Source organism: Myxine glutinosa, chromosome 5 (assembly GCF_964187855.1).
Source record: "Myxine glutinosa chromosome 5, kmMyxGlut1.1, whole genome shotgun sequence".
Lineage (NCBI taxonomy): Eukaryota > Metazoa > Chordata > Myxini > Myxiniformes > Myxinidae > Myxine > Myxine glutinosa.
In genome coordinates this window covers 156,951,297-156,964,148 of record NC_136265.1, presented here as the reverse complement: position 1 = coordinate 156,964,148, position 12,852 = coordinate 156,951,297, and the positions used below count along the sequence as shown (strand labels likewise).

At 45.1% G+C, this 12,852-nt stretch overlaps 1 protein-coding gene across 1 annotated transcript in view; it reads right to left on the bottom strand.

Annotated features, from left to right (window-relative positions):
* Nucleotides 1–5,255, bottom strand: part of LOC137426892 (solute carrier family 22 member 6-B) — a 99,271-nt gene extending 94,016 nt beyond the window's left edge. Inside the window, exon 1 of the mRNA XM_068115893.2 lies at nt 4,787–5,255. Within this exon, the coding sequence (XP_067971994.2) occupies nt 4,787–5,179 (393 nt within the window). The 5' untranslated portion in view covers nt 5,180–5,255. The remainder of the gene's footprint in view (nt 1–4,786) is intronic.
* Between the last annotated feature and the right edge of the window lie 7,597 nt (nt 5,256–12,852).

Sequence of the window (12,852 nt, the reverse complement as noted above, 5' to 3'; positions counted from 1 at the left end):
AGATATAAATAAGAACTAATGAATAAAAAAGGGAATGGGGGGTTTTAACAGTCTACCGTAGCCTTTTATACTGGTACTAGCGGGGTCACCCGTGGGAATCCCACGGGCATGGATGTGTGTGACATTTCGACATATTGAGTTATATGCTGCACATTCATTTTTACAAAATGGTTACTGGCAAGTCATCAGATCCAGAAATGGTGTGAATTTAGTTATTTCACATAATATGTGACCCCTCACTCCTCTCCACCTGACACTCTCCTGTCTCCACCTGACACTCTCCTGTCTCCACCTGACACTCTCCTCTCTCCACCTAGCACTCCTCTCCTCTCCAAACCCTCACATCCCTCTCCTTTCCAATCCCTCACCTCTCCAATCCCTCACACTCCTCTCCTCTGCAATCCTTCACACGCCTCTCCAATCGCGCCTCACACTCCTCTCCAATCGCGCCTCACACTCCTCTCCAATCGCGCCTCACACTCCTCTCCAATCGTGCCTCACACTCCTCTCCAATCGTGCCTCACACTCCCCTCCAATCACTCCTCTCCAATCGTGCCTCACACTCCTCTCCAATCACGCCTCACACTCCTCTCCAATCGTGCCTCACACTCCTCTCCAATCGCGCCTCACACTCCTCTCCAATCGCGCCTCACTCGCCTCTCCAATCGGCTTTCCCCGTCTCGTTTCTCTCCTTTTTCTCCCGTCTCGTTCTTTTTCTTGCTCCAAATCGGCCCGTCGGAATCGGAAATCGGCCCGTCTCGCCCGTCGGCCCGTCGGAATCGGAAATCGGCCCGTCTTGCTTTTGTGCTTGTGCGTAAATAAATTGTGTTCATGACACCATTTCTGGTGTTGGGCTAGCGGCTAGGGTGCCGGCTTAGGATCCTGGGTTCGAATCTCGGTCGATCGCCGAATTAATGCCAGGGGGGTTGACTCAGCCTGTCATCCTTCCGAGGTCGGCTAATTGAGTACCAGTTCACTGGTAATTCCCTGTTTGTCGTTGAAGGCGGCAAAAAGGGTTGGCGTCAGGAAGGGCATCCGGCCGTAAAACATTGCTTCAAAAAGGGGACAAAAAAACAACAACTACCACGGTCCCCGAAAAGGCCAACCCCCGCTTTGCGGGGAAAAATGGCCTCTAAACGGTGGTTTTTACACCATTTCTGGATCTGATGACTTGCCAGTAACCATTTTGTAAAAATGAATGTGCAGCATCTAACTCAATATGTCGAAATGTCACACACATCCATGCCCGTGGGATTCCCACGGGTGACCCCGCAAGTTTGCATTGACGTTCGTCGATGGACTCGTTCGCCCGTCTCATTCGTTTTCTTGCTGCATCCTGTTCAAGTCTGCGTTCTTCATCGATCGTCTCATTCATTTTGGAAATAGAAGTTTCCACGCAGCGCATGAATTGTCACGATCCTCAAGAGGAATTTGTCTCGTAATCATCAAATGATAAATGGCAAGTAAATTATATTGTGGAAAATTAAAGATTTCAAATAAACCTATTTAAAGTGTATTCGCACATAACTAATTTTAAAAAACGAAGAAATATCTCTCGGTAATTTCCTGAAACATATTTTACTTCCGGCTAATAATGTTGAATTAAATAAAAACGAAGAAATATATGTCGGCATCATTGTTGACGTTTTTGTGACGACTGTCATCAAACGAAAAAGTAATATATCTTAACGGAAAAGCAAAAGCGAATTTTTAATATATATCGACACGTTGCCGTCGGTGTCATGTTGGGCGGTGTATGATACACCATGACGCGATTTAAAAATATATCTCTGCATTTTCCCGCGTGTGTGGAATGTTCTCAATTATTGCTGACACCGACTCTAAAACCATCGATAAAAATGAAATCATATGGTGAGTTAGATTGGAGATAAAGGCGTGAGAGAGACTCAATGGCCTTGAAGTTGAAGTTACAGGCGTTTGAGAATTCATTTCGTTCTATAAACGGCAACTTTCATTGGATTTCCTTCCCGTTTTTTTTCAACCGAGTCGAAAACTATGTTAGCGACTGTGAAAAATGAAATGATATATCGAATTTTTAATATGTATCGACACGTTGCCGTCGGTGTCATGTTAGGCGGTGTATGATACACCATGACGCGATTTTAAAAAATATATCTGCATTTTCCCGCGTGTGTGGAATGTTCTCAATTATTGCTGACACCGACTCTAAAACCATCGATAAAAATGAAATCATATGGTGAGTTAGATTGGAGATAAAGGCGTGAGAGAGACTCAATGGCCTTGAAGTTACAGGCATTTGAGAATTCATTTCGTTCTATAAACGGCAACTTTCATCGGATTTTCTTCTCGTTTTTTTTCAACCGAGTCTAAAACTATGTTAGCGACTGTGAAAAATGAAATGATATATCGAATTTAAAATAGATATCGACACATTGCCGTCGGTGTCATGTTGGGCGGTGTATGATACACCATGACGCGATTTTAAAAAATATATCTCTGCATTTTCCCGCGTGTGTGGAATGTTTGTGGAAAATTAAAGATTTCAAATAAACCTATTTAAAGTGTATGCGCACATAACTAATAAAAAAAAACGAAGAAATATCTCTCGGTAATTTCCTGAAACATATTTTACTTCCGGCTAATATGTTGAATGAAATAAAAACGAAGAAATATATGTCGGCATCATTGTTGACGTTTTTGTGACGACTATCATCAAACGAAATAGTAATATATCATAACGGAAAAGCAAAAGCGAATTTTTAATATATATCGACACATTGCCGGCGGTGTCATGTTGGGCGGTGTATGATACACCATGACGCGATTTTAAAAAATATATCTCTGCATTTTCCCGCGTGTGTGGATTGTTCTCAATTATTGCTGACACCGAGTCTAAAAGTAAAACCATCGATAAAAATGAAATCATATGGTGAGTTAGATTGGAGATAAAGGCGTGAGAGAGACTCAATGGCCTTGAAGTTACAGGCCTTTGAGAATTCATTTCGTTCTATAAACGGCAACTTTCATCGGATTTTCTTCCCGTTTTTTTTCAACCGAGTCTAAAACTATGTTAGCGACTGTGAAAAATGAAATGATTTATCGAATTTGATTTGAAATAAAACTGGGGGAGAGCAAGACACCACGGGCCTACAAAACAGGACTCAAAGCTATGCGAGTTAATAAAATGGTGGATATTTGTTTATAGCCACTCCCAGAATGGGTGGAGCTATGGGTGGAGCTACTCTGCAAACCGAGTAAGCCACACCCCGGACAGACACCCAACAGATAGACAGACAGACAGACAGAATCATCTACGGCTATTATAATATAGATATAAATGATAGAACCAAGCAATAACCAAACCAAAGAGTGGAGAAAATCACAGCCTTGGTATAAAAATGGAAAACATCATGAATGAGAGAAGTATCAAATAAGTCTTATTGAAGAAATAACTAAAACAAAAGTAGATAAAACAAATAAGCGGATAAATTTAAATACAAATAAGTTCGAGGATGTAAAGAAAATAAACATCCTTGAATGGACAAAAAACTTTTATGGTTGTCAAGAAATCAATGAAAAAATAATTTACTACAATCTCAAAATGATATGTGGTTCAGGAGGTGCTCAGCCAAGAGCATTAAGAGAGGTTTATCATTTCATCTCTGCCCACCAAAGATACTTAAACCAAGAACCAAGTTCAAACATACTATTCATCAATATACTTGATGGTGATGAGTTCAATAAGAAAATTAAATTATTCCCTAAAATAGAACATGAACAAATATTCGTTGGCTCTCTATATGAGCTCAAAAAATATGGGTATTTTAGAAGCAACAAAGGATTTGGGGGTCAATTGGGGATTTAACCTTTGTTAATGGCTTAGATGGGGAAGGGAGAAATGGACGAAAATTTTAAGGGTTATGGGGTGTTGTTCAAATAGTTTTTCAATTATAAATTGAGACAATGGGATAAAGGAAAAATTAGACCCTTGGTGTAAGGGTGTGAGGGGTGAGGTGGAGAGGGGTAGGGGTGGGGGGAGGGGGCGCAAGTCGTAGGAAAATGTTGGTTTTTGAGATAAGCGCCAAAATATTGAAACGAGCGTTCCGAGTGAGCTATTTTGGTGATTTCTCAAAACCACCATTTTCCTACTACTGATGAGGATCTATGGTTGAGGTTGTGGATCTACTGATGCAGGTAATCTACTGATATGGATCCATGACCGAAGTTGTGGATCTACTGATGTAGGTAATCTGCTGATGTGGATCTATGGCTGAGGTTGTGGATCTACTGATGTACATAATCGACTGATGTCGGTAATCTACTGATGTAGGTAATCTACTGATGTAGGTAATCTACTGATGTAAGTAATCTACTGATGTGGATCCGCTGTTTGGAGAGGTCCTGGTCTGAAAGGATTGAAACCTCGAGAGGAATAACGGTGCCGAGCTGATGATCTGTGTCAGGAAACCAATCAATTGCTTCCAGGTTAAGGTTCTTACTTTAGGTAAGGGAACTATGTTGTGAGGTTTGCAATTTATATAAAGTTGAATATTGGATGTGGTGAAATTAACATCATTTACAGTAATCCTTGAAATTAAAGTTTAGGAACAACCGATAATGTACATTTAATATAAAGTATCTGTGTGAATGTGATATAATTGTGAGGAACAGCATCACTGACCCGACATCCTTTTACATTTTTGAAATGTTTTTTTTTAACTTGGTCAGTATATATTTATCGGAGTACTGAATATGAACCCAATGGTCTACAGCAGACTAATTAATGGCAATCAAGTAATTTCACCTCGGTAACGATGGTGGACCTGAAGTCGCTGGAATCGAACTCCCAACCATCCAAACAGCCCTCAATCTCTACATCGTCCGCAGAGTCGTTGAGCAAGAGCTGCCACTGCGGTCGGACAAAGCGACTGCACCTGCTCAGAGAGTCATGTTCCCAGGGAATGGCGACCCTCAGGAGGTCCTCCTTGCTCAGGTTCCATGGAGTGTCCCGCGTAGCCTCGAGCGTCGCATTCTCTATCCACGGGACCCGACAATGGTGCCGAGGAGTCGCAGCACTGAAGTTCTGTATTAAATGATGAGCTGGAATCATCAGCAAAGGAATGCACAGTATGATTGAGTTTATGAGCTGAAATCGCCCAGAATCTCCAACAGTTTTGAGCAATTTTGAAAACGCCATTATTTTAACAGGTTATGGGCTTTCTTCTGCTGAAGAGAAGTAAGCGATTCATTTTCGACGATCATACATATACTGTTTCCTAATCTTTAACTATTTATTGGTCAGCTATGTTTCAACCGATATTCGTCAAGTTGAAGTATTTTTAAAAGCTAATGTTTTACAGCATTCCTCAACCAGATTCAGGTTTATGGATTTTAAAGTGAATCCAAACGTTTTTCAACATTTGTGTCATGAAATGTCATAGTTGCATCCTGAAGGATGTATCCCGCGTGGATTTGCATGTTAATTCTTAACACCATACTTAATTTTGTGTCCTCATTCGGAAAAAATTATGGTGTAATTTTTAGCTCACCTGGGACGAAGTTCAGGGGAGCTTAGGCGATGGCGCGTCGTCTGTCCGTCAGTCCGTAAACACTTGCAACTTCTTCTCCGAAATCGCTGATGTGATTGTGACCAAACTTGGCACATATTAAATTTGTTGTGTTGTGACTAAAGTTTGTTCACGGCATTTAAAAAAAATCAGGCTTTAAAGGGGTCTACCGGTGGTCAAAGTGGATCCACGTTAACCCCTCCCTCCCACCCCCCACATATGAATTTGCTTTTTCTCTGAAACTACACACAATACTTCGATGAAATATGTCCACAACCTTCATCACCCGTTATGTACCAATGTTGTTCACGGCATTAAAAAAAATTGAAGTCTATGGGAGTCAACGGGGGTTCAAAGTGGGTCCAGGTTTGACCCCCCAAAATAAATATTTGCTCTCTTCTCTGAAACTACACACGATTTCCATTAAACTTGACCACAACCTTCATCACCCGTGATGTACCAAAGTTTGTTCAAGGCGTTAAAATAAATCGGGGTCGAAGGTAGTATATGGGGGGTTTGCCCCCCAAAATAGGTATTTGTTTTTTTCTCAGAAACGACACACACAATTACAATGAACCTTGACCACAACCTTCACCACCCATGATGTACCAAAGTTTGTTCAAGGCGTTAAAAGAAATCGGGGTCGAAGGTAGTCTATGGGGGTGGTGGGGGTTGGTTGGGGGGGGGGTGGGGGAGGGGGAGGAGGATGGGAGGTTGCCCCCCAAAATGTGTTTTTAACATTTGTTTAAAGTGTTATAATTACGTTAGTATGATTGTACATGCTGCCCTGTCTTTTAGCAACCATTGAAATTGGTTTAAAATGCCCTGATACGGTTTAAAATACCTTTAGTCAGTGAAGTTTTCCTGTTTTATTCGATCAGGTGAGCGCCCAGGGGTATTGCCCTTTTGTTTTTTCTTTGCAATTTGAGTGTTTTTTCCAGGTCATTTGTGACAACCCCCTAAATGGCGAGATACAGTCTTTGCCAGCTTCTGCTTTCAGTAGCGTATATTATTGGTGAAGAATTAACCAAGATCATTTTGGGAAATCCGCTTCCGGTCTTGCCGGCGAGGTTTCGTTTATTCGCAGCTCTCCACGCTCTCCATCGAAATCGAAGTTAAGTAATTGTTCCCATTTGTATTTTCGTTATAACTGTATTTATTTGATGGTGTTGTACGTATAGTGTGTCCCGAGGAAGATTGTCGGTGCAAATCTTTCATACCTGTATAGAAAATCGTGTTAATTCGTGTCGTGTCTTTTGAGGCGTTGTGCAGTGTCCAACCTTGAGGCTTTGTTTTCCTCTCAGCGGTCCGTCGTTTGTGCTCCAATAACTTTCGTTCTCTGCTTTTCCCAGTCTTTTCACCCCATAGCCTACTTCCTTGTTTAAAATCAACTAAAAACAAAAACAAAAAAAACATTTCCTTCTCTGTTCTTATTCTTTGTTCTCATTCGTTTATTCGTTCTTATTCGTTTGTTCGTTCTTCGAACGACGTTCACTGTTATTACTGTTACTGTAATAACAGTTATTACTGTTATTACTGTTCACTGTTAACGTTCACTGTTATTAACCTGAAAATGTTTACACTTTCCCATCAAGATCTGTATTCCGTCGTATAGTATAACACCTTTTTCTTCTTCTTCTTTCAAAGGTTGCTTTCGACTTGCTCACCAAATCTATTCATCCCAAAAAAAAATTCCATCTCTTTCACTTTCAGTGCCTCTTTTCTACATTCCCTAAACTCTCCTGCACTCCATCCTCCCTCCATCGTCCTTAAACGTATTTTTGACTCGAAGGTCACAAGAAACTCATTTTGCAATAAATGTTCGTTTCCCATTAATCGTACACTTTCTAAAATCCAATCTCACCCCTCCCCTCCAAATCTTCCCCATAACCCCTCCCATCCAAATCTTCCCCCATCACCCCTCCCCTCCAAATCTTCCCCCTTGCCACTCCCCTCCTAATCCTCCCCATCACCCATCACTTTCAAATCTCCCCCCTTGCCCTTTCTCTCCTAAACTCCCCCCCACACCCCTCCCCTCCAAGACTCCCCCTCGCCCCTCCCCTCCTAGACTCCCCCCTCCCCTCCAAATCTCCCCCATATCCCATCCCTTTCAAATCCCTCCCCTTGTCCCTTCCCTCCTAAACTCCCCCCTCGCCCCTCCCCTTCAAATCTCCCCACCCTCATTTCTTCTCAATTTCCCCCCTCTCACTCCCCCTCCTCAAAGCGTCCTCCCCGCTTCTTCCCCCTTCCAACTCTCACCTCCATCTCCCCCAACCTTCTGCCTCGCTCTTCCCCCTCCTCAAATAACACCTCATTGTGCCTCACCCAATCACCATCAAACCTTTTGTCCGCCCCATCCTTCCCTTTCTCCGAGCTATTCTGAAATCTCTGACACACCTTCAACAGCTCTCCCTACCTCTTCCACCTCTTCCACATCTTACCCTACCCCTCCTCCCCCCTGTTCTGTATACGATGCTCCCCCTTCCTCTTCATTAACGGTATGGACCTCAAACATCCGGGGCCTTCGTTCAAACTCAACTGATCTCTCCATACAGGTTGCTTCTGTCAAACCAGACGTGATCTGCTTAACAGAAACTTTCCTCCTTCATGATGTCTCTGATTCCTTAGTATCTCTCCCGGGTTACTCCCTCCTCTGGTATGATAGACCTGAGCCTCGTCCTGGAGGTGGGGTTGCTCTCTTTATCAAAAACTCTCTTCCTCACTCGCCCTGCACTGCACTCTCTCCACCTCACCCCCAGGAATACCTCTGGCTACGGCTTCCCCTTCGCTCCCACCTCTTGTTCATATGTGTGTTGTACCGTCCACGAAACAGTGATGACTCCATCTACATCTCGCTGTCTGATAATATGGACCAACTTCTGTCTACTCATCCTAACTCTCTCTTCCTCATATGTGGTGATTTTAATTGTCACCATGCCAGTTGGCTGGGTGTGGGTACCTCTCTCACCAGCCATGGCTCCTCAGCAAAGGACTTCTGCGACTCACTGGGACTGACACAATCTGTCAATTTCCCGACCCGGATCTCAGTCAACGGAGCATCTTCTCTTCTGGACTTGGTTATGACTAACTTCCCTGAAAATGTCTGCTGCTCTTCTTCTGCTCCAATCGGCTCATCTGATCATGTGCTTGTTAAAGTGGACATCTCTCTGACCATTCTCAGGGAGCCTGCTCAGCGTCGACGAGTCTGGCATTTCACTCAGGCCAACTGGCACAGTCTTCAAGCAGCCATCAATCATCTGGACTGGTCTACCATCTCTACCACATCTGACATCAACTCATCCTGGGAATTCTTCCAAAGTAAATTGCTCTCTCTCATGCACAGATTTATCCCATCTCGTCTTCAGTTGTCATACCCTTCCTCCCGTCCATGGTACACAGAATCTTGTGGTGAGGCTGTTGCCCAGAAACAACTTGCCTTCGTCTCCTGGAAAGCAAATCCAACGGAAGGAAATCTCATTTCCTTTCACAAAGCCTGAAACAAGTGTGTGTCCACCCTCAGGAGAGCCAGGAAACAATATCTCTCCGTTCTCAAGACCGAACTCTCCTCTCTGTCTCCCTCTTCCAAATCCTGGTGGTGTCTGGTCAAATCTGTTTCTGGTGTTTGTTCCCCCTCCATCCCCTCCCTTACCTCAAACGGCAACACAGCTGACTCCACACGTGAAAAAGCTGAATGCCTCAACTCTGTGTTTGCCTCGAAATATTGTGTCCCAAACCCATCCCTCTCTGTACCCACCGTACCCAGTCGTACACAGCTGCTCGTGGACTCCGTGTCCTTTCCTCCTGACAAGGTGGAAAAGTTTCTGTCAACCCTCGACTCTGATTCTGCAACTGGACGGCATCAGCCCACGGGTCCTAAAATCCTGTTCTTCCGCTCTTTCACTCCCTCTCTCTGTTCTCTTCACCCTCTCTTTTGCTCAAGGTCAACTGCCATCTGCTTGGAAATGAGCCAACATCACCGCTTTGCACAAAAAGGTGCAAAAACAGATCCTAGCAACTACAGACCAATCAGCCTTCTCCCAATTATCAGCAAAGTCATGGAATCCATCATTGCTTCGGATATGAAATCTTTCCTCTTCTCCAATGGCTTGATCTCTGATCATCAATTTGGTTTCAGACCAGGTCACTCTACTCTGGACATGCTGCTTCTGCTGTCTCAACAATGGATGGAGGTCCTCAATGCCAAACAGGAAATTAGAGCTGTCTCCCTCGACATATCACGTGCCTTCGATACGGTCTGGCACCCCGCTCTGCTCACCAAACTCTCCTTTGTTATCCATGGAAATCTCCACGCATGGCTGGCGGACTTCCTCTCTCGTCGTAGTCAACGTGTGGCCCTGAATGGGTTTCTCTCATCTCCTCTTCCTGTTCAGGCTGGAGTTCCCCAAGGCAGTGTTCTGGGCCCTGTGCTTTTTCTGGTCTTCAACAATGATCTCTCTGACTCTCTGGAAAATCCTCTCTATCTCTTTGCTGCTGACTCCACTCTCCGCCGCTCCATTCCTTATCCCTCAGATCGGCAGTCTGCAGCCTCCTCACTCTCTGCAGACCTGGACAAAATCACAGACTGGGCAAACAAGTGGAACATGTCTTTCAATCCTAACAAATCTCACACTCTTACGATGTCTCTCCGAAAAGACCGACTGGACAACCCTCCCATCTACTTTCTGAATAATCCTCTCCAAGAAGTTCGGTCACTCAAGCTTTTGGGTCTCAATATCTGCCATGATCTTTCCTGGGAAAACCACATTTCCAAGCTAGCCTCCAAAGCCAGTCGCCGACTGGGCATCCTCCGTCGTGCGAAGTCCTTCCTTGGCACACCTGAGCTCCTCACCACATACAAGGCTTTCATCCGCAGCTCAACGGAATACTGCTCTCCCCTCTGGGCTGGTGCTGCTGCCTCACACCTAGCTCGTCTTCACGCTGTTGAAACCAATGCATTCAGAATCATTGGAATCTCCCGCGATGACGCTATCTCCGAGGGCCTTTCACTTACTCACCGCAGGCAGGTTGGTGGTCTTTCCGTCTTCTACCGACTCCTCTCCAGCCTTGCTCCCCCAGCTCTCTCTGGGCTCTGTCCCCCAAATATTCCTGCAGGTCGCACAAGATCTGCCTGCAACCCTCTTATGGTTAAACTGCCAAAATCAAGACTCTCTGCTCACCTTCACTCCTTCATTCCTCTTTTCTCCCGCCTCTGGAACAAACTCCCCCACTCTCTTCAATCCCACTCCTCCCTCCAGGTCTTTAAAACGGCTGTTCACCACCATCTCTTATCTTCCCCAATCCAAAACCTTGATCTTTTCTACCGCCGCTAATTTCACCCCAAATCCACTTTTTTGAGGTGACTTTTGTCTTCTTTCCTGGAAGTCTTCACGCTGTTGAAGTCTTCACGCTTCACGCTGCTCATCCCTCTCTGTACCCACCGTACCCAGTCGTACCCAGCTGCTCCTGGACTCTGTGTCCTTTCCTCCTGACAAGGTGGAAAAGTTTCTGTCAACCCTCGACTCGGATTCTGCAACTGGACCTGACGGCATCAGCCCACGGGTCCTAAAATCCTGTTCTTCCGCTCTTTCACTCCCTCTCTCTGTTCTCTTCACCCTCTCTTTTGCTCAAGGTCATCTTCCATCTGCTTGGAAATCTGCCAACATCACCGCTTTGCACAAAAAAGGTGCAAAAACAGATCCCAGCAACTACAGACCAATCAGCCTTCTCCCAATTATCAGCAAAGTCATGGAATCCATCATTGCTTCAGATATGAAATCTTTCCTCTTCTCCAATGGCTTGATCTCTGATCATCAATTTGGTTTCAGACCTGGACACTCTACTCTGGACATGCTGCTTCTGCTTTCTCAACAATGGATGGAGGTCCTCAATGCCAAACAGGAAATTAGAGCAGTCTCCCTTGACATATCACGTGCCTTCGATACGGTCTGGCACCCCGCTCTGCTCACCAAACTCTCCTCTTTTGATATCCATGGAAATCTCCACACATGGCTGGCGGACTTCCTCTCTCGTCGTAGTCAGCGTGTGGCCCTGAATGGGTTTCTCTCATCTCCTCTTCCTGTTCAGGCTGGAGTTCCACAAGGCAGTGTTCTGGGCCCTGTGCTTTTTCTGGTCTTCATCAATGATCTCTCTGACTCTCTTGAAAATCCTCTGTATCTCTTTACTGATGACTCCACTCTCTGTCGCTCCATTCTTCATCCCTCAGATCGGCAGTCTGCAGCCTCCTCACTCTCTGTAGACCTGGACAAAATCACAGACTGGGCAAACAACTGGAACATGTCTTTCAAACCTGACAAATCTCACACTCTTAGGATGTCTCTCCAAAAAGACCGACTGGACAACCCTCCCATCCACTTTCTGAATAATCCTCTCCAATAAGTTCTGTCACTCAAGCTTTTGGGTCTCACTATCTGCCATGATCTTTCCTGGGAAAACCACATTTCAAATCTGGCCTCCAAAGCCAGTCGCCGACTGGGCATCCTCCGTCGTGCGAAGTCCTTCCTTGGCACACCTGAGCTCCTCACCACATACAAGGCTTTCATCTGCAGCTCAATGGAATACTGCTCTCCCCTCTGGGCTGGTGCTCCTGCCTCACACCTAGCTCGTCTTCACGCTGTTGAAATCAAAGCATTCAGAATCATTGGAATCTCCCGCGATGAAGCTAACTCCAAGGGCCTCTCACTCACTCACCGCAGGCAGGTTGGTGGTCTTTCCGTCTTCTACCGACTCCTCTCTGGCCTTGCCCTCCCCCACCCTCCCCCCCCCAGCTCTCTCTGGGCTCTGTCCCGCAAATATTCCTACAGGTCGCACAAGATCTGCCTGCAACCCTCTTATGGTCAAACTGCCAAAATCAAGACTCTCTGCTCACCTTCACTCCTTCATTCCTCTTTTCTCCTGCCTCTGGAACAAACTCCCCCACTCTCTTCAATCCCACTCCACCCTCCAGGTCTTTAAAACAGCTGTTCACCACCATCTCTTATCTTCCCCCATCCAAAACCTTGATCTTTTCTACCCCCGCTAATTTCACCCCAATTCCACTTTTTTGAAATACCAACTTCTGTCCTGGAAGTCCTTGGTGTCCTTGTGTTTTATACTTCTCCCTCCCCCCCCCCCCCCCCCCATTCCCACGCCTCCTCCCCCCAAGCCCTCTCCCTTCCACACATCTCCCTGCTCTCAAATGTTGTGTTTGTGTGCTTCCCCTTCTCTCCCCATCTTGTCTTCCGCTCCCTCTTTTTATATATTTTGTTTGTCTGGTTGATTTGTTTGTGAAGTAAATGTTAGCTCT